Genomic DNA, 27,832 nt, shown 5'->3' with positions numbered 1-27,832 from the left:
ATGCTGCGCTGCATGAGACAAAAAGCCCATCTGGGCAATGTCCTGTCTCCAGCAGTGGCCGGTAAAAGCATAACACCCAGGGACTTTTCTAGAGTGATGGTTGTTCTTGCTTGTCCTCTCAACCCTGTGCAGGCAGTGGTTTAGGGACTTCCTGAGAACCAAGTTCATTGTTTTTAATAATGTGTTTCCCATTACTTTCTCCAAACTTTTTAAAGCACGTGAATGTATTAAGCTTTTGCAACACTGTGTTTTAATGGATATCACAATTTCATTATGTCTAGTTTGTGACAAATATGTGTGTGTGTGTTCTATGTGTTGTATTCCTTTCCCTTTAATTTTTTCTTTATTTCTTAAGATCGTTGTTTTATAAAACACTGTGGGTTTTTTAGTAGCTATATTTTAAACACTTTATTCCATGGAATGCTGAGCTCTACATATTTAAAATGTACACAGTTAAATTTGCATCCTTTTTATTTTCCCCAAGCAGAAAAAAGCAAAAGGGTAGTAAATGAGTATAAATAATTTTCATTGTTCTCAAGTTTCCAAAACACGTACACTGTAAGGAAGCTGTTCCTTAAAGACATAGTTAGTTGCCATACCATCTAATGGTTCGCATTTTGGCCTTCCAGGGTTAATGTTAAACGTCACATCAACTTCGAATTACCATGACTGTGTTAGAGCAAGTGAGAAGAGTGACTTTAAGTATCATTTATTCATTTTGTATTTACCTGTTTCTCTCATAGCTGTGTTCTGAAATAAATCTCTTGAAAGTCCAATTGTACTTTTAAAGGAACTGATGAAAATTGCATCACCTCTAATTTGCCTACATAATTTCTGTGTATTCACATGCCACAATTTTTTTTTGGTAATAGATTATGAAATACACTGTTGAAAAAAGCTAAAGGAATTAGCTGGGGGCTAGAGGAGGGGGAGAGGGGAGAAGGGGTAATGCGACTTACCTTAACCCGAATAACTATGATGGTTAGTCAGGACTTTACCATTTTGGCATACAGAAGTTTATTATATTATGTTATTGTTAATTCCTAGTTTCCATCAATTTATATATAGAAGTATTTTAGTGAACCAGAAGTTAAAATATCATAATTATTTCAGAATTGATGCATCATTTCATGTTTTTTCTTGTTCATTTGTTTTTTCTGTTCTTTTTCTCTCCTACATGCTGCAGTTGCAAACATATTGTGGCGAGAGCAAGGTACTAATACAAATCACTTTTTTTTATACTTTCTTTATTAAAATGAAATGTTCGTCTCTTATGCCTTGTACATTTTTTGTTGTAGACTATAGCTATAGTAATTATCTTCCCCCCTTGCAGGATTTGATGGATTTGGCTTAACTTACTTGATAAAGCTTCCAGACAGACTACCTGCTGTTGAAAATGATCCTCTTGTACGAATTATTCTTATCTTAAAGATATATTTTAAATTAGTTGCAAGATTTAGAATTTGATATTTGGTTTGCTTAGTTACATAGCAATTTCTGGCATTTTCCAGCATGTTTACAAACATGAAGAATATGAAGAACTAGGTTTTTTTTGGATATTCCTCAGCTGGTATAGAAAGATCAGTTCATTAACTGCAGTGGAGCTCACCTATTATCCTGCTGGTGCGTTGGCCTTGCAGAGTACTGATGACTTGTTCAGAGTTGCGTACCATTCACCTTTTAGCAATTAAACAAGTAAACAATAAGATTCTACTATCAAAGTTTTCCGATGTATGGTGGTATTGAGGTTTCGCTCAAAGGGTTCTGTTGTGTTTTATCTTGAGGAAAACTGAAAACATTGGCACCCCAGGGTTTTTTGGAGGATTGGCTTTTCAAGCCAAGTCCTGGGGTGTCTTCAATTTAGGAAAATTTGACTGATTAAAAATAGTAGTTTACTAGGGTGCTTATGGATGCAAAGAGATTCAATTTCTCTGTAACTATTGTGAGGTTAAAGGGAAAACAATTTATAGTAGGGACTGAGAATATGGAGCTACAATGTCCTTTTCTACTTTTTCTTTTTGGTCTCTCCTGTGTTTCTTCTTGGTCAGTCCTTGTATTTCCAGTGAATGTTGTGACTGCTTGCAATGATGGAATTCCTTTACAAGAGAACAATACCTGGAAGATGCCAATAAGCTTCATTACTAACTTCTGTATTAGATAATCTTTGTCATTTTCTAGCATAGAAGTTTTGACAGAGGAGGAATGGCTGATTAGTAGGGCAACTAAGATTCTCAAACCCTAGATTTGTTTTAATGCCTGCAATACGTTTATATATTACAAAATACATATACACAAAAACCTTGTCACAACTACTTGCCTTGTGTAAGAGAATATGTGTTAGAAAATCTGAAAGAGTTTTGAAGGTACTTTTATATAAATTAAAAAAAAAAACACAACAAAACCAAACACACCATCATCATTTTTTTAAACCAATGTCAGCCAGTTTTAAACATAGATTCAAATTTGTCTAAATGCAGCAAATATATTTAAGTATATTATTGCTTCTGGCACAGCAACTGTTTTAGGAAAGTACTGAGGGTTTTCTTTTTTCTTTTTCTTTTTAATCTCTTTTGTGTTTTTGTGTTTTTTTTTTTATTTTTTGCAAAATTAGGTCAGATGTCTTTACAATAAAGGGACTGCTCCTCTCTAAATAAGCCTCCATGATTGATGTTTATATAGATATTTATAGAGAGATGCTCAGAGAAAGAGTTTTGGGATTGTAAGAACTGGGGGGATCTGTAGGTAACAGTTCCTTATATAAACTGACTACTGAAACAGAGGAAGGACATTTCTTACTGTTTCTCCTTCACTGACTTTGAAGAACAGTTTGGTGAGCGTTGCTATCAGGACGTTGCCAATAAAATCTTAAAACTCAGGGTTGATTTGCTATGTGCAAATATTATCTGTACATTGGAAAGCCTGCTTTTGAGTACTATTATCTGATCAGCTGATTTACTTTCTCATATTCTGGGATTATTACTACTTATCCTAGTAATAACTACAGTATACTTAAAACAACCAGTCCACGGAGAAGGGAAAATCTTGGTCTGTCCTCAGCCAGATCCACATTTTTATTTATCATGAAGATACAGTAAGGCAGTTGCTCAGCTATAGGTCTCCTCACTGTTCACTGTTAGAAGGAGCCTAACTTCAGATTTGTCTACAAATTCCAGCTGTTCCTATAGGAGGCAATGTCAGGCCTTTTCTAAAGAAAGATCTGGACCTATTTTCTGACTTATGATTTACCTGGGCTATATGATTTACCAGGAAGGGCATACAGAGATAGCACAATAGCCAGACTGGGCATATTGTACCTAGGCAAGCTGATAGAGGTGCTATCAATATGCTAGCAGATAGGTAAAAATCCATGCTAGTGGTTAATTTTAGCTGAAATCTCCCCTGCTTTGTACACTCTATACACAGAATAAGCACGGGTGGCAATTTTTTCTTTGCACTTGAGCCTATTTCTCTACTACATCTAATACAGTATAGACATATTCCTCTTCTACTTTTTCATATCCTGTTAATAGATGTATTTGTTGGAAAGCTAGGAAAACCCTCTTTGGAAACTGTCACCTCTTTTTATGAAAACTCAGAAGTGGGAATAATTCTCCAAGAATTCTCAAAGATAGTTGAACTTACTTTTTCTGGGCATGAGCTGACAGCCTAATGCATTTTATTGTCTTTTATAGGACTTTAATCTCTGTGTGGTTCCTAATGTGGACTGGGAATCTGTACATATTTAGGGGTGTGTGTATGTGCATGTACACATATACACGCACATGTACACACAGCTTTTTCCCAAATGCATTAACCTTATTGTTCTCATTATTTTGTCGATATTAAGGTGTCTTGTCTCTGTGTTATGTGTTAAAATAAGTCTTTCTTGAGAACTTAGTACAAGCAGAATTTCAGACTCAAAGTTATTTTTCCTGAGGTGTACTCCCCTGTGTTCCTATAGGAAATATATACATGTTCATTACTGTAGCCTACCAGTTAGTTGCCACAATTGATTTAAATGATAATTTTATGAATACAGCGTTTTTCTTCTTCAGAGAATTTTGCAAATATTATCTCATCATTATAGCATCCACACAGTATTGGTCATTAAATGTTGTCTTAATTGACACATGGAAAACTTAGAAGAATAGGTGATACTAATTAAGCAACACCTCAAATATTATGATACCTGATGCTGCAGATTTGGTTCCCATGAAACATTACATCGTGCCTCTCATTCAGCAACTTTGCAGTAAAAGGATTAAATAGTTCTATAAACATTTGTGGCCCTTCAAATTTGCAATGAATTTCTGCCCTGTTCTGGCTTTTCAATAAAATACAATAGAGAATATTTCCTCTGCTATACTGAAAGAAATATCATATATAGTAATGGATTATAACAAAAACTCAGAACTTCTCTGTCAAAGTGATACAGAAATTATTTTAACTTTTCTGTCCCTCAGAAAAAGAAGAATAAGAGTACATGGAGAATTTATATTCATTTGATTCCAACGTGAATGATTTCACAAGATCACTTTCATTACTGCAGCTGTCAAACTACAGTTTACATTTCCAGATCTGTATTTATAAAGCCACTGGTTTCCTCATAGCAAAAACTACGTGAAACATAGCAGTTTTGTTTTAGTTTTAGGACAGAAGATCCCATAGGATTATCTCTATTAACGCTATCTACATTAAAAAATTGATCTCATACCAGTAATATGATGGGAGCAAGTTCAAAACTTTTTGTTTTGATGATTTAATTTTATACATTTCAATGTGTTTTTGTGCCTAAGGTCTGGGAATTGGGAACATGTTTTATGTTTTTTATGAAGATGGAATCAAAGTAATACAACCAGTGGAATGCGAATTTCAGAGGCATATTAAACCCAGTGAAAAACTCCTTGGTTTTCAGGTAAGTTATTTTCTTTTAACTTTATTTGTAGAATGTTTCAATTGTATTTTTCTTTAAATGATAAATGTCAGTTTACTGTTTCCTGTTTGATAAATTCAGACATATCTTCTCAATTAGTATGTAGTTTATAATGGTGCACTCTTCACTATTTCTTGTCTTTTTCTCAATCTCTCTTTCCGAGCAAATATTTCCAGTGTGCATTTTTACCCTTCCTTTTCTTTGGCTCTCTGTCGTCTTCTCCTCTTGAGTTGAGATCTTTTCGCAGCAGTTAGGGGCATCTCTATGAATTACAGGCCGATACTCTCTCTACATTAAATACAAGATCTAAAGTTATTGTTTTTAGTGGTGTCTTTTGCTCCATTGGATGTTCATTTATTTCATTCTACCATGCATTTTGTTTGTCTGTGTTAAACTGCCAATTTTCTGAGACAAATTCCCTGTGCTGATAAACATTCTTACAGCTCTACCAGTTAGTAGAGATGACTGATGCTTTGACTCCAATTTATAATTCATGTAAGTAGTTTCAATAAATTTATTCTCAATATATGCATAGCTGATTACCAAATTCCTTGCATTGATGGAATACAGTTTCCATATGCAGCATAACGTAAAAACAGTAGCATACTCTCTATTTCCGTTTATTCTTTCATTGTTTTTTCTGTACTGCTAATCAGATCTCTAGCTGACGTGATATATGTTCTCACATGAACGCTTGAGTACTAGTCACCACATTAAGACTTATGCTATATGATCTGTTAGCTTCCAAAAATAATATTTTTTTCTCATTATTTGGTTTTGAATGGCTGACCTTGAAGTGAGAACCAAAGTATAATAATCCATGAACTGTACATTTCAGTTTTTTCCCTAATACCTAACATACGCAGAAGTAACAGCAGAACCGTTGCAATGGAATTTGCTTTTTCAGCTATCATTATTGATGTCAAAGGCTGCTGTACTCAACAGAAAGATTTATTTTAGTATGAATAATTATGCTTTGAACAGCTAATCATGTCTTGATTTGTGCTGCTTAGGTGAAATTAGGTTGACACAGCCAAAAATAAGTCAAAGAGCTTTTTTTATGGCTGTTTAATTCAAAAGCTGATTATTTAAGAATTTTTTGAAAATGTGATTGGTTTAAAGTGAAAAATAAATGCAGCCTGGATTTTAAGTATATTTTTATTGAAATGCAGTGATAATCAGGATGGCTAAGTGAGGCTAGTGTTAGACTCAATTCCTTTTGTAAATTTGAAACCTAAACTAACACAGTAATTAAGCCAAAAAAAAAAAAAAAAAGGAAAAAAGAAAGAAAAAAGACAAGGGAAGTAGGTTATTTGAGGAGCTTCATTTTTAGAGTAAGTGTAATCTAGTCCTTCTGTAGGATATATCTAGATAGGTATTTTTAAAATATGATGAAAACCTTTAAAATTACTTTTAACCTTTAAAATTACTACAACAAGGATGAATCATGAATATAACAGAATTTCCTGCATGTGCTACTAATATTAAGATAATGGTAGTATACGAGTGAAAAAGCTCATTGACCACAAAACTTTAGATAATGGCTGAGTCCTCTGCAAAGTAAAGTGTCTTCACCAAGCCTCTATGGAAAAATCTGTTATCTCTTAAAAAAACAACAACCAAAAAGAAAAAAACAGTTGTGGCCTAGGGTCAGATTTTTATCAAGTTCAGTTTGTGATCATTAAATGATAAGAGTTCATTTGCTAAATTCTTCATGATTAATTCTTTTTGATTCTTCTCTTGATATAACTTTGCTAATCAGATATGCTGTTATATTTCATATATCCCTGTTGATATATATATCCTTTCACATCTGTGGTATCTACCATTGCTAAAATCTCCATCACTTAACTCTTTGAATAATATACACCTAAAGGAAATCATCCCATACGTTCTTAAAATTCTTTTGTTTCTTTTTACTTTTCTGATTTGGTTTCGCTGTTCAAGTGATTAGTGAAACGCCACTAGGGCTGCTTTATTGTTAAATATTTGCTATAGTGTAAGGACATGTCTAAATTGTGGAGCACGGTTTAGGTACCAGAAGTGATGTACATATGATACTGCAATGTTCATCCCTGGGCTTCTTGTTTGCTTCTCAACAAAGTAAAATTACCCTTATCTGAGCTCCTGCAGAAGAGTGAACTCAGGTGTTTCTAAATGGCATTGTGTTATATTGTGAATGAATGTTGAATGTTGTGGTAGTTAGATATGTATACAGTTAGGTATGTTAATTCTGATAAAGGTAAATAGAATTTCTCAATAAGTATAAACTTGAGAGCCCTTATCTAATTATATAATTGCCTCTTATGCAACCAAGTGTCAATACAGCAAAGCACTTTAATGTATGCCTAATGGAGGAATCAATTAGACTCTTATTTTTTTAAAGTGAAGTGCAAGATCTCATGCTTTACTGTATTATCGTGGTCTGCTGGAAATTAGAACGAGCTTCCTCCTCTTCTTTCCAGAATCTCCTTGGTTAATGGAATCTTCTAATTTAGTGTCTGCTGAAAGCAGACTTTGCTTAGGCTGAGAGTAACAATTCCAGATGCAGAGGGATAGAAATAAGCTTGTTTCTTTTTTCTTATGCAAGTTACTGTTTAGCTATACCAGCATTGATAGCTGTTCGTTTAATCTGTCATCAAATAGATTCTTAATTGTGCTCCAAGTAGAATATTTCAGCAGTTAAGTGTGTTGTTGTTTTAAAGTGTTTGGGGCACATTCCTCACTAGCAGGCAACAGTTATTTGTTTTGTGAAAATTAAGATTATCCAAAGCCTATAAATTCTACTTCATATGGGAAGATCTTCTTCTCTCCCAGTGAATTCCAAATAAAAAAGTTACTACTGTGAAAATAGTTATGTAGCAATTGAAAATATGTGCTTGTTGAGAGCAATGGCTAAACGTCCTTTAGATTTCAACGTAACCTGACTGCATAATGGTTATGTTTCAGTAAACTATGACATCTCATGCTTGAAGTTCAATGTGTGCTAAAGGTGGGACCAGCACACTCAATTTCAAAAAAAAAAAAAAAATCAGTTTAAACTACTGGTTATTCTATTTTATTATTCCAACAGCAGCATCTCAAATGTGTCTAATATTATGTATATAACAAATAAATACCCTATTAAACTATTAAATATAGTTTAAATTATATGAAGATAATAAATAAATGTTTTTATAGATATATAAAATACATAAAGTGTATATATAATACACTATATATGATACATATTCACTCTATATAATATTACATATATTTATACATAATTATATATATACACATACACAATGTTGTTGTAACACGCTATATATAACAAAATTTATAAAAATTGTAAACAGGGTTTATTGCAAATAAATTTCCTTGAGAAACTTGATTTGAGATCATGATTCTGTCCTCCCAAATGACTACATTTACCAGAGTATATCTAGCATTGTATATGACATGCTATTGCATAGTAGTTAAAATGATACTAATTTACTAGAGGGTTGCGTACACAATTGTCACTCCTTTTCAGGTCACTGGAATGTTTTGGGTCAATTACACTAGCATGTAAAAGTTACATTTCAAGTGTCAGGCTACATACAACTAATCCCTGCAAAATCTTCCAGTATTTCCATAAGCACAAAGACAGTGGTACTTTCTCGGAGATATGTGAGAGATATGTGCCATTCATTTCGAGTAGGAATGTCGGAAAACAAATCCATTTATATGTGGAAAATTAATTTCTTTTCTTTGATATGGTAAGACTTGTGTCCTAATTGTAGTATAAAATTGTTGATGTGACTACATGGCAGAGCAAAGTTACCACAGAATATGAGCTTGAAGCACACTAGTTATTCCAAAGAAATTTCCTTTGCGCTGTTACCACACCATAAGCCTAATAAATGCAAGATGGTTAAGCTCTCTTTTTTAAAAACAATGTGAAAAAGATCCATGGCCTGAATTTTACTGCAGAATAACAGCAAATAGAAAGGAAGTTAATATGAAATATTTGGTATTATAACGTTTAACATATGCCCTGTTGTAAACTGTTCGTGTCTCAGATGATGAAAGCATAGATAGACTTTTCATTTTACTGCTTAAGGAGCTTGATTCAAGTCTTATGAAAACACAGAGGACTTTTGCATTAACTGTAAGTGCATAAGCGTAGAATTTGCACACACAATTCCACCAACACGTATCTTGAGAGAAGTATCTTGCCCCAGACTACCTTGAAAAGCCTTCTGCAAGGATATATTTTCTTCCATCTGTTGACTTGGAATAGGGTGAGTTCAAAACTTTTTGATTAAAAAGTTGGGGGAAAATAACACTGAAATAAATTAATGTTTTATCAGATGTTAGCTTTTTCAGAGGGAATAAATTAGGAAAAAAATAAAATGCTCACATTTTAATTAGAATAAGAAAATTGTGTGTTTGTGTTTATATTTTAAGGAGAAATTATTTTAACCAATTACTCAATCCCTGGGGAAATTAATATCGAACCTTAGAATTACTGCCTGAAATTTAAAAGAAATGCAAACTGTCTAATCAGACAAGTGCTAACTTTTCGAAAGCAAGATTTCATCTCCATTGATTGAAGCTGTTTCTGGGACAGCTAAATAAATGTGGACTTGAATAACTAGAGAAACAACTGCATAAACTGATTCATGCTGGGGAAAAAGACTGGGTATCAGAATTTTGGTGCAACAGGGATCTTACTGTCATTTCAAAGAAACGTAGTTTGGAGAAGAGTGAGATTTGTGTTATGGAAATTTATCATAACATAATATTCTAGAACCAATAAATAGCATTTTTACTTTGTAAATTTATTTTTCTCTTTCTGTTTTCAACTTTTGATCTGAAAAAGTGTGGTGCTTTCTACTTGCTGTATTTAAAATGGAAAAAGAGAAGCAAATTCCTTGGATTATCCATATATTAAGAATCATGTCATTATAGTTTCTAATTTAAAAAAAAAGATTTTTTTTCCTGCTTTTAAATTGAGTGCATATGTAGAAATATACTTATGTTGGTGTTCCAGGTTCAGATTGAGGAAGATGTATAGGGGGGTGACTTAATTTCGAATACAATTACTAGCGTTTAATTTAGAATAATTTCCTGAAATAAGTCTCTATTTTCTGTTTTCACTTTTTACCTTCCCCTCCTTCGTTCTGTCTTTATAGCTCTGTTCTCATATACCTCCCACAATGGGGTTGATGACACCATGCAATAGGATATTGTGTGAGAAAAATATGGGTTTCTTCAGCAGAATTTGGTGTTATTTTTGCATAGTATATTGAATGTGTCCTTGTAGAGTTTACAGTGCCAAAAAATTGGGGTAAACTAAGGTGGATCCATAGGAGACATGATTGAAAAAATGCTATGGTATAGAGGTATGATAAACATCTTCATGTGCATAATTTGAAGAAAGTGTTCTCTGAGGAAGAAAGCGGGATGGTGTAGAGCAATCTAAAGCAGTTATGTGTTTAGATAAAACATGGTACTAAGACAACGTGTATTTATAATAAAAATAAAAAATAATTTGAGATCCATAATCATGCCATACAATAGGAATTAATGAGGATTTTTGAAGCTGTTTGTCTGGATGTCTGTGCAGTATTGGTGCTTAGTGGATCAGGGAAATAGCCTTCCAATTGAAGTGACAATTGCACAGAAGGCAAATGACAATAGATAATTGATCTGATGATTGCATATCATATTAGAGACATGCTTGTTTATGTTGGCACTTAAGTTTTGCACAATGAAAAGCTCATAGCCATATTTAAGAATATAAGTTCCCTTTATCACTATGACTGTCATTCTTTAAAAACAAATTTTTAAGTTCTCCCTTTGAAGTGCATTTCTTTTTAAATGTGCTAAATAAATCTTATTCTTCTTATTTAAGTTTAAGTTCTGTTAAAGTTCCTGCTCATGGTAGCTGAGTTCAGTACCCTTTTGTTATCAGTGTGGTTTCTGAAAGACTTTCCCTTTGTTTAGCTTTAAGAACCTCAAAGAAAGAAGTACTGGCTATTGATCTCCTGTAAAGAAACTCCATCTGTTAGAGCTGGAAATTGATTTATTTCTTATTTTGACTTACAAAGATTGAGTGTATTTTCTCAAATGGACAGAAGCACAACAGTCAAAGGATGTTGATACAGAAAAGTTAGCACTGAAATATGTAAGCTGCTTCTTGAAAAACATATTGTTTAGTACAGGGTATATTGTTCTGTCACATTATTACTATTTTTTTTCTTGTTCCTTTTAAAACAGTCCAATGATTAGAAACAGAATACATGTTTAAGATCTCATCAGCTCTTGTTGCTCATTCTACATTTAAGTCATCATCTACTCTGCTAATATACCATAATTCATAACACAGTGACCAGTAATGATATTTCAGAGTATTTTAAATTAGAAATAAGCAGTAGACAAATGCTAAAAAAATAAAAATAAAAATTATGATTTGGTGAAATTGTCCCTTCCAATTAAAGGAAGAAAAATAATGAGGAAAAAGAGTGGTAGGTCAGGAAAACAGAAAGATAACATATACTTTAACTCCCACAGAATATTTTTCAGGTCCTTGTTTTTACATAAAGCCAGTATAGTCCATTATAGGAAAAATTCATGCGATTTCACAAAAGGAATTTCTAAATATGGTAATGTATTTGTCCAAGTACCTTTTAACCTATCTAAAATCAAGCTTATACTGGGAGTAGATAAAAATAAATGGATCGGGATATAGATATCATGAGCTCAAATGAACTTTCACAGGACATACCTATGAAAGGTCATATCATTTCATACAGGTCAAGAATACTAAAATCTGCAGGAATGTCTAGAAAAGATCTGAAGTTGAACTGCTTGTGAGTTGTATGGTTCTTGCAACGTGCAGTTTGGTTCACCCTGGGCAATGTCCTCATGTCATCCTTTCCTTTTTCTTTCCCTAATGTTTTATGAGAGTTTTATTATGTGAGAGTTTTATTGGAGAGTTAAACGGGGGGCGGGGAGGGGGAGGGGGAAGTATGACCAGTCTTTCCATTGTATTGTTAAATGATTTGATTCTGATTTCTCTTACTCTTTGCCTGTTTCTGTTGAATCATAGGGTGAAGTTTGTCCCAAAGCTGAAGGAGATCCTGTGCAGCGGTGTGTATGGGCAACTGCTGTTAATGTAAAAGACAAGTTCATTTATGTAACTCAACCCACACTCAACAGAGTGCTTATTGTTGATGTACAGTCTCAGAAAGTTGTACAGGTACTTATTCCTAATTTTTAAATTAATGACCATTTGGACATAAGAATTTCTGCTTTTCCATTGTATTTTGAAAAAATATGATAAGTATACAAGTAAACACAGTATCTGAAAAAAAGCTTTTCTGCTTTCTTTGGGCCTTTAACAGAGTTTTGTGTAGTCACTGTTCCTATAAACAGGCAATCTGCAGAGGAAAAGGCAAAATGAAAATAAATAGTAATCAAGCAGGGAAACAGAGTTCTTTGGAAAGTTTCTAAGTTGAGGTAGTTTTCACTTGAAAATGATGATTCATGTAAATAGAAATTTTTCATGGGAATGCATCTGTCAGTTGACAGCAAAGGTCATGGTGGTAGGTTTGGCTACAGGAGGTGGAGGACTGCTGTTCAGTAAGCTTTTCGGAGAGAGGTTACTATAATTGTGGAATATCCATACTTGGCTGATTTTAGACTCTGGATTAGAACTTTTTCTACATTCCTGTCTACCATATGGTGGTATTATCTGTTTCTCGGTCTCGGAGACATTGCTGGAGATATTCTGCTTGGTCAAAATAATTAAATATTCATTGGGTGAAGGAAACAAATTGATGCTATGATCCAGGGATTAATGCAATCATTAATTTAGTTTGTGGAAGACCAAGTTATAAGCCAATGTGAAGATGAATATAGTTTTCAGAGCAGCACAATTTCTTCAGTAGGACGTGAGAAAGTCACAGTACACCCCAAACAGTCAGCAGTCTCATTGGTGTAGAATAAAAGTTTGAAATTTGATTGCCACTACTGAAATCAAATGCTGTAAGCATCAGCCTTATGGCTTCTCTCTTTCTCTCTCTTTTTTTCTCTTCCCCAGAAGACTTTAAAGGCTTTTTTTTTTCATCCTATCAAGATAAGATTTTCATATGCACATTTTTTGCTAGATAAGGCAAATATGTAAAATAAATAAATTCCCCTCTGGCACTGAGTTGATGACAAGAATCATAAACATTTTAAATGGAATTTTTAAAAATCATGCTCTCTAGAGCAGCAACAAATGGGTAACACTTGCCCTATGTAAGTTTTAATGTCATTTATAGCCACAGCTAATAAATAAGTAGGATTAGGAACTATCAGGGAAAGTCTCCATCAGGTCTTTTAATTGCATAAAACCTGCAGTGTCTTTGCAGAGGGAGTATTTTCTGCTGTGCCCTGGTGTGTGACTTTATTTGTTGTAGAACTTCAAATGAAATCTTCTGTTTGCGATGTTTATGGGTGTAACGTCATGAAAAGATATAGTAGTAGTAATAATGACCTCACATATGTACATACCATGAGGTTAGATGGGGTATTTATGTGAGGACAGATTTTGTCCTGTGGCACATGAAAATAGCCATAAACTCAGTAACATTCTAAAAATGTATTCCCTGAGTATGAAGAGATTATTTAAATTTTTAAAATACTTGTGTTTACAAAGGTGATGGAAAAGGGAAAATCGTAATATTTTCGCTAGTTCAGCTTCTGCCTAGTGTTCTCATTAACATATTGCACTCCACTTGTTTATAGCATACAGATACAGTAGAATATATTTTGTTATATAGTCTGTATTCTTTCAGTCTGATGTCATTTGACCAGAAAGATTAGCTTTATTTTACATTCAATAGCCAAAAGAGTCAATCAGTTACAAGATTGCAGTTTGAGACTGTTGGCAGTCTTTCGCAAGTGTTTTTTTTCTTTTTAAGTTTGAGTATATAACAGGTCATGTAAAATCTTGTAATTTACTTTAAAAGCAGAGCTCTGCTGTGTCTGAAAAAAATTATTTGCTGCGCAAGGAGCTCAAGTTGGTTAATGACTATGCCTGATAACTTGTTAAAAGTTCTGCTTTCATTCTCAGAAGAAAGGGCACTTATATGTGAAGCTGATAAAGAGATTTTGACACCACAATACGGGTTCTGATTCAAGTTTTAATCATACAAACACATCCAACATCTACAGAGTTATTTATAGTAACCTCACATTCACAGGAAATAGATGTTCTTTGCTAAATAAAACGTGAATTTTTACTAGAATTTTAATCTAGCATGCTCTTAAAAATATTTAAATAATTTTCTTCATGCCTTCTACCTTTTTTGTCTATAAATGAATTTAGATATACTATGTACGGATTTATATTAGTATAAATTTTTAAAAATGCATAATAAAATCACTGTTTTAAAACTAGCTTATCTTAAGAAAAAAATTAAATTTCATATTTGTAGGTTTTTTAAACATCTCTATTTTCTAATATTTTCTATTTCAATTGGCAGATCGGATATAACTTCTTTCAAAAACTTAACCTTTCCAAATGGTGACAGGAAGTGATGAAATGTTTTACATAGAAAGTTCATATTAAAAGTTTATTGGTATTTTTATTGTTTACTATTTTAGTTAAGCTGACCATAGAAAATCATATCAAAGTAGAGATTAATTGAATGGATAATTACATTTTTTCTGAAAACAAAAAAATTTTTTAAAGCCAGCTCAGTATATTTCTTCAATAATATTTCTAAAGGAAGAGAGACTTTAAAAGAAATCCTTAAAACAAAAAATCCTGCCACTAACAGACTGGAATGAATGGAATTTCTGACCATAATTTCCCTGGCCTCTGACTGGCATTTTTTTATCTTGTTGTTTTCCTTGGGTTTTCTTGTGTATGATGGGTGAAATCCCAATTGCATTTATTAACATTTAGACTTCAGTGGCAACAGCATGTTTTGCCTTTTGAGCTCACTGAAATGTGTTAGATAAGCTGGAGGTTCTTTTGAATTTAAGTTTTATGGAATAGTTTGATTGGTAGACTATTCTAGTTTGCCTTAGGTTAAATTAGTAATTGTTTTACCAATTACTTAATTTGCCATTAAATATATGTTGAGAGATATTTACTATGAATATATATCTGTTAACTGAAAAGCAAAATCCAATAAATTAGCAAATAATTAAAATTATATCCTTCCCTCAGAAATATTTAGAGGAATTTTTACATTCTTAGATGGAATTAGCTAGTTTGCACATAGCCTGGTGTTCATAGTATTGTACACTAATTCTGTGCTCCTCAGCAAACATCTTGAATTAAAACCAATCACTCTGCAAGACTTCATGTTAATCCAGGGGGCATCTCACTTAGAGAGGGCCTCACTTAGAGGCGTCTCACGCAACCAGAGCCCGGCATCGTTCAAACCCACTGTGCTAGCGGCACTTCAGCCTGGCTACCTAGAAGCAGCTGTGAGAGCCTGCCTCCGAGGAGCTGAGCTCGTTTGTTGCTGGCTTCTGCCTGGGCTGGACTCTATGGGCAATTCCTTCTCTTCTTCCTGGTGGTGCAGCAGCCCAGACCCTGAACACAGCTGCTGTTCATTTGGCAGAGCACTTCTGACTCAGACCTTTGGTGTGAAGGAGCTAAATGGAAATTTGACGCACGTGAACAAATTAACAATGCAGCAGCCCAAGTATTATTGTAGACAACTCATCTTCTGACCTGCAGCAGAAAAATGTTATCAAACACGAATGACCTTCTTCAAGGGGTATCTTTCTGCTTTGAAATGAGCCAGTGAACAACCTGGCTTCGTTTTGCATTTCCAAAAGGAAAAATGAATTCTGCCTAGATGAAGCTGTGGCTCACAACACCTCAGGGGTACAGTTAAGTATCATCAGCAGTCTCAGCCAGCCATTAGTGCATTATCTTGAGGATCTACATCATTAGTTTAAATTAGGTTCACTTAATTAGCCAGCTGGTACTCTCCTTGACAAACTGGTAAACAAGCTGTGCTTTATAGTTCCACAATGGTGAGACTGAAAAACAATTTCCAATTGCAATTTTTCTCTACTGCAGTGAGGAAAATAGAAAAGTAATCCCCACAATTGTTTGCCTCATGCAGAATATCTCTTAATCAAATATCCTGTCCTCCCATTTAATACCTTTGAAGTGTTCAGTTCTACTCATAACAATGGAAGCTTAGTGCTCAAATGCCTAAAGGAGTTTGTCATCTTTAGAGAGAGAACTCAAGGTTGTGCAGGTAACCCTTTGGTACTGATCATTAGAATTTGAGCAGAAGTCTACCAAAGATAGCAATTGCAATTGGAAAAAAAATATGATTTTTATTAACATAAGAGTATCAAGTTTAACGAAATATACCAAATTTAGCAGAAATGGGGAAGCTTTGGTGTAGCAACATTGCATTGGTTTTATACAGTACTATGTAGTGACACATGGCATTAGTTTCAGTATGCGGCTTGAGAATGCTCTTCCCTCTTCAGCCATTTCCAATAATTTGTGTAGCTTTTAAACTTATATACATAAAGTGAAAGACATGGTGGGGAAGGAAGATAAGTACATTTTTACTTGATTTAAAACGTGTATTTTCGGTTTCTTAATAGCTTCAATACAATGTAATTTTGATGCCAAATGTTAGTGCATATAGTGAACAAAAAACACTGCTTGAGCAATTCAGGGCCTTTTATTTAATCAGAGGCCTTTTTCAACAACTGACAACATAATTTTTAAATATGGTCTGAAAACAGCAGGAAATGCATGTCCAGTAATCATTTTAATTCAATCATATGCATTCTTTTTCTTTTCAAAATCTAAGAGAAACTAATGATTTCTACTTTTATTTTGCTGCAGGCAGTAAGTACAGATCCTGTTCCAGTGAAACTACACTATGATAAATCACATGATCAAGTCTGGGTGCTTAGCTGGGGAGACATGAAAAAGAATTCACCAACTTTGCAGGTGAGTATTTTTGATCAGAATGATTATATGTTATGGTGTCTAGACAAACTGAACCTTTGTATAATCGCAACATTTTGTGAATTTTCCTTTAAACATTACTATAATGACCTCAGCACTGACAGTTAAATGAATTCAGGTAACCTGAAAACCGTTCAGATGACTGACTTTGCTAAAAAGAGTTAGAGATTATTTTCAGTGTCCTTACTATGAAGTGACAATACTGAATTGACAGAACGGTATGGAATACTACTGGAAACAACAGCATGTTTTGTAACTGCTGGTCTTTTGAGAGCAACCTCTATCCATTGTTATTTATGATGGTCCTGATTACCCGATGCAATGGATTTTAGGCATATTCCTATTCCATTAAAATTACGGCTTTATGGAGATAACAAGCTAAAACAATTCCATCATTGCTTGCTGCTTTTTCAGATGTAAAATATTAACAATCTTTACTTTTTCCATGCCTCTGAGCAGTGGCAAAGCTGTACCTCCATTCCTACTTTTCTTCTGCTTTCTGTTCCTCAGTTAAAATAATCCCATGACACTACAGTAATCTTCTTTATATTTTCAGAATTACTTTTTTATTTCAACTTATTTTCATTTTCTTTAGAAGTTCATGAAATCTTTCTCCATCTTATTTTTTTTTTGCATACATAAAGAATAAGAGAAAAAGAGGCAAGCAGGCTTCGAACTTGAGTGGAAAAATGAGTAACGTTTGAAAATGCCCTTTTAGCACCTACAGACCCTAAGTAAATGTCTCAGAGCAGACGAGGTAATTCACGGGAGTTTAGCTGTCACTCCTCCCCAGAAAGCAACAGATAACTGCATTTCCTGTTTTAAGATGAGTGATCATCTTCACTATCATTTTTCCTCGCATTACACATAATCAACTCTTTTGATTTTTATCCCCTCTCAAGTGCATGTGTGCTGTGAATATCACAGTGGGTATTAGTATGTACTTGTATTTTATTCACCCGTAAACATTACACTCGCAGAAGGATCAAAGATTTGGGGATTGGAGGAAATTGGGTTCGTAACAACTTAAAGGAATGTCTAAACTGAGATCATCTTACTCTGAATATATATCTGTGCTGTCTTGAATTACCTCATAGATAACAAGAATTAGGAGCATGTATAGCCATAGCTTGCAGTGGATCAGTTCATGCACCTTATCTTTTCACTTGGGCTGAAGTGCTCAAGAGACTTAATCTTCTTTTAGGTTTGAGTGTAAAAAAGATTAAAAAAAAAAAAGTGTATTAGTTTTCACTGAGAACTATCAGAGACTTTAGTAATGTGTGTGAATAAATATGGACTCAGTGGTAGAAAAGGAAGAAAATAAAACCTAAAAAAAATGTAAATATGAAGATCAGGCTGTCAGATATGTAACAATTCTCTGAAATCTATAACACTGATTAGCTTTATTCACTATCATTGTATTCTTTTTCTTCATAACTGAAGAGTAATACAAAAGAGATGGAATGCAGTGGCAATATTGTATTGATTTATCTGGACATAGATTAAATTTTGAAGGAGTATTTCTACAGTATATTATGTTACCTTATGTAGGTGATAACACAAGCCAGTGGGAGTGTTTCTCATCACACAATCCATACTCAACCTGTGGGAAAGCAGTTTGACAAAGTGGATGACTTTTTCATTCCTACTACCACCCTCATCATTACCCATATAAGGTAAGTTAAGTTTCAGCTCAGTTATAATTAACTTTCAAATGAACTATGCCACTATGTCCAAGGAAAATGTAGCTAAAAACACAGCTTGGTGGGATATGGAAGAAAAGAAAATATTCAAAAATTTAGCTGCTGTCGATGGGAATTTATCTATGTATTAAAGGTGAGATGTGGTATTTGTTTTTTTGAGGAATTGTTATACTATAGAGATCAGATAATTTCCTAATTTAGGAACATGAATCTTAACTTGTTAATGATACTCATTAATTTCTCCTGCTGCTCAAATTCGTTTTGCCATATTTGCCATACTGTATTAACATGTATGCCATATTTAAGTTATTCTCTTGATTATTGGACCAAAAAAGCCAGTTTAGAGTTTTGAAAGGATTTAAGATACAATATAACTTAAGTCTTAACTTAAGGATGAGCAGGCTCGTCCTGTTCACTCTCACTCCTTTTTTTCTGCGTGTTTTTTCATCAGGCTTTCTGTTTTTAAAACAAGTCATGACTGAGTATATGAAGTAAACTTCGTTTAGACACATGCATAAAATTAGTCAGATTTCATGGATGCTTGGGTAATATAGTTCTTAGAGGTCTCAACGGTTCTTACCATAGTCTGTACCAGGAAACACTGTAAATTCTTGGGACCTTAGTTACTTCTCTCGGTGAATGTAGGATTACCTGAAGAACAGACAAGCTTGTTTACCTGAAGAATAGACAAGCTCTGGTTGTGGTAGAAATATACCAAGTATGGAAGAAAGAGACCAGTTGGATTTTAGAGACCTATAGGACAGAGAAGGATACTGTGAGCAAAAGAGGGGTGAGGTTTAAAATGGGCATAAAGCAAAATGCCATTACTAACCAGGTTTCTGTAATTCAGTAGATAAATACACATTGCTTCACTAAACTAATGTGGAAACAGTCCTCACACTCAACTTTAGAAAACCATTAAATGATTGTTATATTTGGAATAGGTATGATTTGAGAGAGCAGAAGCTATTACTTTATACAGTAACAAGTAAGGCGATACTGTCACTTATATTAGTGGAGTTTGATTGTTTATTTCTATGTCTATATTTCTATATCTATTTATTTTATCATTAAGAGAATGCACAAGTGGGGATTATTTCCTGGATAGCTGCCTACAAACTCTTAATCCATAACTAAAGGCTACATTGAAAGGAGAGGGCTGGCAGCCACCTACAGTGACTGACTGACTGATTCAAGTGACTCCTTGGACAATTTTAAACTAATGCATTGTGTTGGGCACCATTTAGCATGTGGTAAATGGATTCAGTTCGAGCTATATTAAAGTATGCAAGTCTATTAAAGTCAAAGCATGACTACTAGGAAAAAGTTATCAGAATAAATTAATCAGTAACAATGTTAATAAATATTGGCATATCTTTACCATCTTAAACTAGTATATCCTACATGACCAAAAATTTGCTTTGAATTAGTAAAAATGCTTGCTTTGTTTCATGGAACATAAAACAATTCTACACGGGTTTAGGTAAATGCATTTATTTGTAGGATACCTATCATATCGTACAGTAATTATTCCACTCTCTGGTGGAATAATTATTCTTGCAGATTTTTGCTGTGAAAAGATCAGTAGAACAGAACTGACATGTTTTTAGATACCTTAATTTTCATGAAGAGAGGAAAATAAAAAGATGGGTAGAAATAAACGTGGTACAAGGAGGGGAGCCAGAATGGGAAAAGGAAAACGGACCCAGTCCAAAGCCAGTGTAACTTAAACTATTTTAAGTTGTTGTCTTGTCTAAATAGGTCATGTAGGCTCTTTCTGCAGTGCGTGGTGAGTCAAAGCAACCTTCAGCTGATGAGTCAGCTCACCTGTCCTACATATGACTTAGCAGAAAGGAGGAAATGAGAGCGAATTAAAGAATAAAAAAAAAATATTAAATATTAAATTAAATTTGACAATGAAAAAAGAAAGTAGGACAAGTGCCTGCGAATATGCAATAAAGATGTACATCAATTTAGGCTTAGTATAGTTTATTTGCTGTGACTCAGAAAATTCTTATAATCTGACAGAAAGCCTGCAATAGTTTTTCCAGTGCTGAAATCATAAATTTGGAGGCTTTCACCAATGAAATCAATTCAACAGTATTTAATTGTTTTTACCTGCTCCTGAGCTTATTTGAAATGGAAAGAAACCTATTTCAGTTTTCTAATGTGGTACCTGAGTGCCTTCTCTATAAAAAGAAAAACTATGTGGAGAAATACTATATTTCTATTCTTCACACATTTTTTTCAAGAGCTGTTTATGTAAAGTTAGTAAGTCATTAAAGAATTTGCCTTTCATAAAGTATGTCTGACCTTCAAGTACTTTGATCTTTTATTTGGATAAAAATGAACTATGTGAGCAGTTTGTCAGGAAAGCTTTTAAAATAACTGTACAAGAAAAATCCATCAAATTAGTGGTGACGTGGAAAACCTGTCTATTAAATCTAATTTGTCATCAGCCAGTGATAAAAATACTCCATAACAGCATGAGTAACAAACATAAAACTCGAGCTTATTATTTTTCAGTGTATAAATCAACCAAGAGAGAGTTTTATGAATGTGCATAGTGAAAGACAGCCAAAAGGGAAATAATCCCACTGGGTGAGGTAGTTGATATGGTTAACTACTCAAGGGCACTTTTTACTCTTTGTTAGAAGTCAGTTCCCATTGACTGTGCTGCACCAGACTTTTCCAGAAAAATAGGTACAGATAGCTTTTCCAGAAAAGCTATCTGTACCTAGGTGCATTTGTCACCTGTAAACTGAAATTTTGAATGATGGAGCAGATGACAGAATGTGCATGGCTTACCAAGTTAGCAATGAGAATAAAATTTGTATGTCTGGATAGAGAAAGAAATTTCTGAGCAGTAAGGCAAGCATGAATTTATACAGTTAACACAAGCCATCTGCTACATATTCTGTCCAGTCAATTACTCTTTTAACAACTATGAAGGAGAAAGAATAGAAGGTAAAGACAGGTAGGCTTGTTGACACTTAGGCACCAAAACATGGGTGAATAATTTATGGCTATGATGGCCATTAACTTTTTTTAATACTTGAATGTTATGTAAAACGTTCACTATTAATAATATATACACATATTAAAAAAATAAAGTCTTTTTTTATTTATTTAGTTGAAGATGAAACTACACGTTCGGGCTACCCAGGCAGGTAGTTATTTTATGTATTGAAAAGGAAATGGGCTGCCCACAATTCTTAAAAAGAAAATTCCACGCAAAAAAATCAAGAAAAGAAATAGATAACAAATATTGTACCTGTCACATTCAATTAATGTTAAATGTGTCCATTTGCTCTGATAAGGTGCATCTTGCTAATGCTACGGGGAATGAATTATGCAAGACATGTCCATTGAGAACTGTACTTCAGCTGTTCACCGATAGAAGTATTGTCTTACAGTTTTCCAACATTTATGCATTTAAAAGGCTTAACAGATGTGGACTTAGTACACTAGACCTGAGAGCTTCTAAAAAAGTAGACTATTAAGAAAAAGTGAATTAAAATTTCTGTACCTTTGAATACTTGCTTTAAAATATATGATTTAAGTTTAGGATTTGGTAACTGCCTGCCAGAACATTAATATAATTTTCAAAGTTAATTCCAACTGCAGGATATAAAGTGCACTTCCACTGTTTTGGCCTGCAAATATAGGCAAATGAAATCACACCGTGCAACAGATGGGTGTAAGCAGCAGGCTATCATTTTTATTGAACTGAATTAACTCACTGTGAACAGTACCCTGAAATGTAGTAGGTAAAGCAGAAACACATAGGTTTACATACAAGGCTAGCCATCTGTTTCAGACTCTTGAATACCCTAACAGACGTTGAGAACTCATCAGATGTTTCTTTCTTTCTTTTGTGAGGAAGTAAGGCTAAAAGTTTACAGAGTATATTTAGTAGCTGAGATGCAAGAGGCTCACCTCATCCAACCAAAAATAAATAACTGTTTTACTGCTCTGTTGGGTACTGGTTAATCTAGGTTATGAAAAACTACTAGCAGTTGCAGTCTAAGGTAAACAGTAATTGATCCCAAGATAAAATATATTCCCAAACTTTTTCTACTACAGACTAAGGCAAGATTCAGCTGTACCTACAGTATAGCAGAAGTCAGGACGAATTACTGTTCTTGGTTTGATAACCAGCAAACATAGTATCTATGCTCTGAACACCGATGATGAGCCATCAGAGCAACAGCTAATCAAACTAGGTAGGCGTGAACCAAAAGGAATAGAGGAAGAATAGAGCAATTCTTTTATTGTCAAACTCTCATCTTTTTTAATTGGTATGTAGAAATGCAGAAGAGAACAAGAAAAGAAGCTTCAGCATTTTGGGAAGCGAAATGAAGTACATTCAATATCATCAGTTCAGAGGATTTCAATCTCTTTTATGTTCCAGTCAAACTATTTCCTTCCACTGTGAGATGAGAGGAAACAGTTTTATGCAGTCAAAAACCATTAGAAATCAAGCAAGATTTTGCCTGTAATCCTTTTGTAACTGTGAACCATTTATTTATATCAAAACAAGCAGTATAAATATTAGTACTTTTAATAATAAAAATCTCTCTAATAACCTGTAGAGCACCCTATACTTGCTTCTTGATAACAAATCCCTGTTTATTCAGAAAGCCTCAGGTGCAGTTAGGTCGGGTTGACACCCCATGATAAGGCCTTAAAAATGTAGGTTACTTAATTCTAGAATTGCTGCGTGTTTCTCTGATAAGACTAGTCCACCTTCTAGCTCTAAGCGAGGGATTGCCTCATGCCCTTGAGTATTTCTTCATGATGGAGGTAAAAACCCTTATCTTTCTTACTGAACGTTTCAAATTCAAGCTTAGAGTCTAGGGAAAGCCAAAGTTTTCCATGGTTTTCCATGGAGATTCTTGTGCCTAGTAGTTACAGTGCAGTGCACTAAAATTTTTAAGTCAGTCAGCAACTAAAAGGAGGCTGTGGTACAAAACATTAAGAATAGAAAGAATCCTAATAATAACTAACAGAAAGAATCCTAAAAGAAATGGTTGGTGTCAGAAGTCTAAAGATTTCAAAGGAAAGAAATTCCGTGTTCATCTTGCATATCGTGAAAAGAAAAACATGGCCTGCTGTCAACATCTGCTTTGGTTTACCTTGGGAAGATGCAGTCATTGACAATTTACATGAATTATACCAAAAGAATGAATGAATGTAAAATGTATTATTTTTCACATACATTGTCATGCCCACATTTTTCAGTGCACAGAGCTTGAAAAATATCCCCTCTGCCCCAGTTGCATTAAAAGGTCATCAGATACTGTGTCCACAAAGGTAGACAAGATGGAAGCTATTCATTTGTTATTAATGGTCCAAATTCCAAGGTCCTTTTTCAGTTATTACTGGGGAAAGCATATAAAAAAGCTTATTCCCTTGGCAGATATGCTGGTTAAGAACTGAGTGTATATTTTCAATGTTTGACGTTACACATTTACTAAGAAGAAAATTTTAATCAGCAAACTACTGTTTCTGCCAAGGCAGTTCAGTGCAACCAATGATCTTGTCCTTAATTGTCTGTTAATATCTATTCCTTATCATAAAAATAGACATTTGTAATTAGTATGTGGGATGGCTGGTACAATACTCATGAAAACATATCCTTAGAAGTCTAAGGAGCAAAAGGGCTGATTATTTCAGCTCCGCAGTTCCTAAATCGAAGTGAACAAAAGATAATTGGAATAAATGAAGGTCTATCATTACACTGCTGTAAAATGTTTCAAAAGCCGTATTAAATGAACTCACTTTAATGGATTCACTCTAACTCTTTAGATGTTTTAATCTGTTAGCAAGCGTTTTGAATGTCTTATAGTTACTTGACTTAACATCTGGAAAAATGAACAATCAACTCACTGGTGAGATGGCTTAGGATCTGAATAGAGTTAAAATATTCTCCGTTTGAATTTTTCCTCTTTTTTTTTTTTATTTCTTTGTTGTGCATGATAATGGAAGAAGCAATCTCTCTAAAATTATACTTATTCATTTACACAAAACATTCCAAAAACTAAGCTTTTCTTTAAGAGGTAATTGGAATGTGTTGCCAGTGCATTCCTGTGAGCGTTCTTAAATGAAAGCCATGTGGGGTACTGATACAGTACATTCAGAAGTTTCTATTCAGAGATGATCCACACTGCATTCCAGAGTTTAAGCCCCTGCAGAGGTGTGAAGTAGCTCAAAGACTCTGAGAGCATTTTCAGTATAACAATGCAAATAAGCACACAGAAATAGCACTTTACTTCACAAATCCCATATAATCAGAAGGAACTTCCTTTTCAAAGATTTGCAGGTCAGACAATGCAAGCAGTAAATTCTGAGTCAACTATAGACAAAGTGTCAACAAAAAATACAAAATTAATTTTGTGTTGAATATTTCATATAGCCAATATGATTTAGTTCAAAGATAAGGGACAAGAAATTAATATTTTACAAATTCAGTTAACAAGCCATGTTAGGAGAGTGACCAGTTTGCAAACAGTTCTTAATCAAAAAGCTGTCAACATAGTTAATGCTATGGGAGAAATCACTTGAAAGGTTGAGAAATTGGGAAAAAAAAGTTCAGTAGCACCAGGGCAAGGAGAGAAAATCCAGAAACTGCAATTTCTAATAATGACTGTAGACTTCATCAATGAATCCTCTGTTATGCATAGTAGCACAGCACGCAAGGGAGGTCTCTCTGGATTAGGGGCCCACGTTTTGCAGTCTTTCCATCTCTGTAAACTTGTGTCTTTGTGAGCATAGAGCTAAATGGAAACCTCTTACCCATTTTTCCCCTCTCTGAATATTTTCCCCCCAAAAGGAGGTGCCTTTTGGCCCATAGATGCATCATTTATGGAAAAGAAGCTGGAAAACATCAGGGAGAGGGGAGAGACAGCAAAAAGACTCTGTCTGCATCTTTTCACTTTAAATAGTGAATTTTACAGCATCTTTGTTCTAAAAGGAATAGAAAGACTGAACAGATTAAGAGATGTAGTTCAGACAATTTAGTTGCTCTAAAAATTACTTTGTTCAGCTATCACCATTGGCAGTATCAGCTACTGCTGAAACAAGTGCCTCTTTAGAAAATGTGCAGGTATTCTTTAGGTTAATAAACTTATATTCTCCGCTTTATTCCTGTTCTGTTCATACATCCCCGCCCAGCAAACTAGGACTGCGTAAATCTGACGCGTCTCCGGACTGGGGCAAGTCCCAATACCTTATATACGTGTAGAATATGCCATCTCACCCCACTTATGCTTTGTATGTATCCTCCTTCAACTCCACTCCTATATTCCAAACTAAAAAGAAGTTATGTTTGCAGGCATCAAAATTTTTTTGCCGGCTGGGCAGTAAGGACTTCCAGCAGTGTCTGTGCACGAGCCTCTGTAGGAGCTGTGGAGTAACTGCTTCCATTCTGGAAACACAGTGAAGTCTTGTCATCGCTGTAATCTGACACAGACCTAATATTCTGAAGTGTAGATGGCAACTTTTGATCCAGTCATTTTGGAATTTATGGAGAAAATATTTTGAATTTCAAAGTTCAAGTTTAGCTCGGATTTACAAAATGTAGTTAATAATGAATTGTATATGAAAATATAGCTAGAATTCAAGAAATATTTTAATGTATTGAAATCTGTGATTCAGTGTCTAATCTTGCAGACATATGCACACATATACATGCATATACATCTATACAAGAAATTAGTCTTGGAAACTTTATATAAATTTTCTGGAATCAAGTTATCCTACATGCCAGCTGACAATACAGTATAAGTACTGTTTTACTAATTTATTCAACTCAGGCCCCAAATCTTTTCCTCTTAAGTAGCTCAAGTAGAATTTCACAGGGCTCTGCAACTAAAATTGCGAGTTATCAACAGAAGAAGATTATATCAAAAACATTCTCACTTGTGTGGCTATCTGGAAGTAGAAACAGTTCCCTTCAAATGATACCTAAAGCATGACATTGTGGCCAGCCTTTGTTACATGATAAAACTATGGAAACAGTGTAGGAAAATTCCTTCTGTCTCATTTGTCTTCTGCCATTGGTTCAGGAGCTGGACAGAACCTGGCTTAAGTAAGTTTAATGGGCTCTCCTACATCTGATGGGAGTTTAGCTACACTTTAAGTGTTTTCCACACTATCGTTTTTTTTCTTCCCTTTTGCCTGTGCGGATGACATTACAGGAAGATTTAACACTGGGATAATGTGACTCTATCCATCTGAAGTGGCAAAATAAACTATTATTATGAATAAGTAACTCTAATACCTATTTTCATTTTCCTTTTAAAAAGCAGCATGTGTCAGTTCATGAAAATAAATCACAGAATGCAACAGTGCAAAAATGCAATCAACTACAGAAAGAAACTAACCGCTGCAGGTGTTATACACAGTTTGTTGTATCCAATGTTCAGAAGTTAAGTTAGCTTATCTTAGTACTGCCTTAATGACTCATTGATATTTCAACAAAATCAAATGATAAGTTTTCAGTTATTAGCTATAAAGTGAACTTAAAATTATTTTAAAATAAACCATTTCTTCTGTGTGTCCACTAATAAGCTTCCAGAGCACAACTACCTAAATAGTCAGTCATAACAACTGTTAAAATCATCTTATTTTCTAGTAGGTTTTTTTTTGTACAGAAGTATAAGAACTCCTTTTAGCTTAGTCATTAAGTTTTTGAGCTACATAAAATACCAAAATGATAGAATGGATAATGTTTTGGAAATGCTTTTTACAGGATTCTGCGCATTTTATTCTTAAAAGAACAAAGGTAATACTGAATGCATTTTTTGAGCCTCAGAGTTGTATAAAAATTATGCTTTGACAATCTTAAAAAAAAAAAAAAGAAATAAAAAGAGAGTGAGCACAAAGGAGGATTTTGCTTTCTTTTAGATTTACTATACAGATTTTCAATAGTATGTGAAGCAAAACAAAGTGAGGGGTTTTGTTTTTGTTTTGTAATAGTGAAGATTTGTTCCCAAACTTTGATTTTTCATTTCTGTTTTTGAGCATTTAGGATAAGTTTTGTTCATGGTGTTTAGATTTTCTATCTAACTGAGGTTATGTTAGAAAATCATCTTCTATTTTTTTAGTAAAGTTGTGATGCTTGTGTAATCATATGAATCAAAGATTTTAAGAAAACTTCCAGATACAACCAGACTCTATAAATCTGCACGGGCAGACTCTTTTCTCTGTGTTCCT

At 34.1% G+C, this 27,832-nt stretch overlaps 1 protein-coding gene across 3 annotated transcripts in view; it reads left to right on the top strand.

Annotated features, from left to right (window-relative positions):
* The window catches only part of FSTL5 (follistatin like 5), a 332,339-nt gene that overhangs the window by 282,235 nt on the left and 22,272 nt on the right, over window positions 1-27,832 (top strand). For 2 of the 3 annotated variants that reach the window (XM_009677155.2, XM_009677157.2), the window contains exons 11-15: window positions 1,187-1,213; window positions 4,797-4,915; window positions 12,012-12,161; window positions 16,785-16,892; window positions 18,462-18,586. In XM_009677155.2, the coding sequence (XP_009675450.2) occupies window positions 1,187-1,213; window positions 4,797-4,915; window positions 12,012-12,161; window positions 16,785-16,892; window positions 18,462-18,586 (529 nt within the window). The remainder of the gene's footprint in view (window positions 1-1,186; window positions 1,214-4,796; window positions 4,916-12,011; window positions 12,162-16,784; window positions 16,893-18,461; window positions 18,587-27,832) is intronic. The other variant, XM_009677159.2, reaches the window with a different exon arrangement.

This window comes from Struthio camelus, chromosome 4 (genome assembly GCF_040807025.1).
Source record: "Struthio camelus isolate bStrCam1 chromosome 4, bStrCam1.hap1, whole genome shotgun sequence".
Lineage (NCBI taxonomy): Eukaryota > Metazoa > Chordata > Aves > Struthioniformes > Struthionidae > Struthio > Struthio camelus.
The sequence above is the reverse complement of the archived record's forward strand: the minus strand, read 5'-3'. Positions and strand labels throughout refer to the sequence as shown.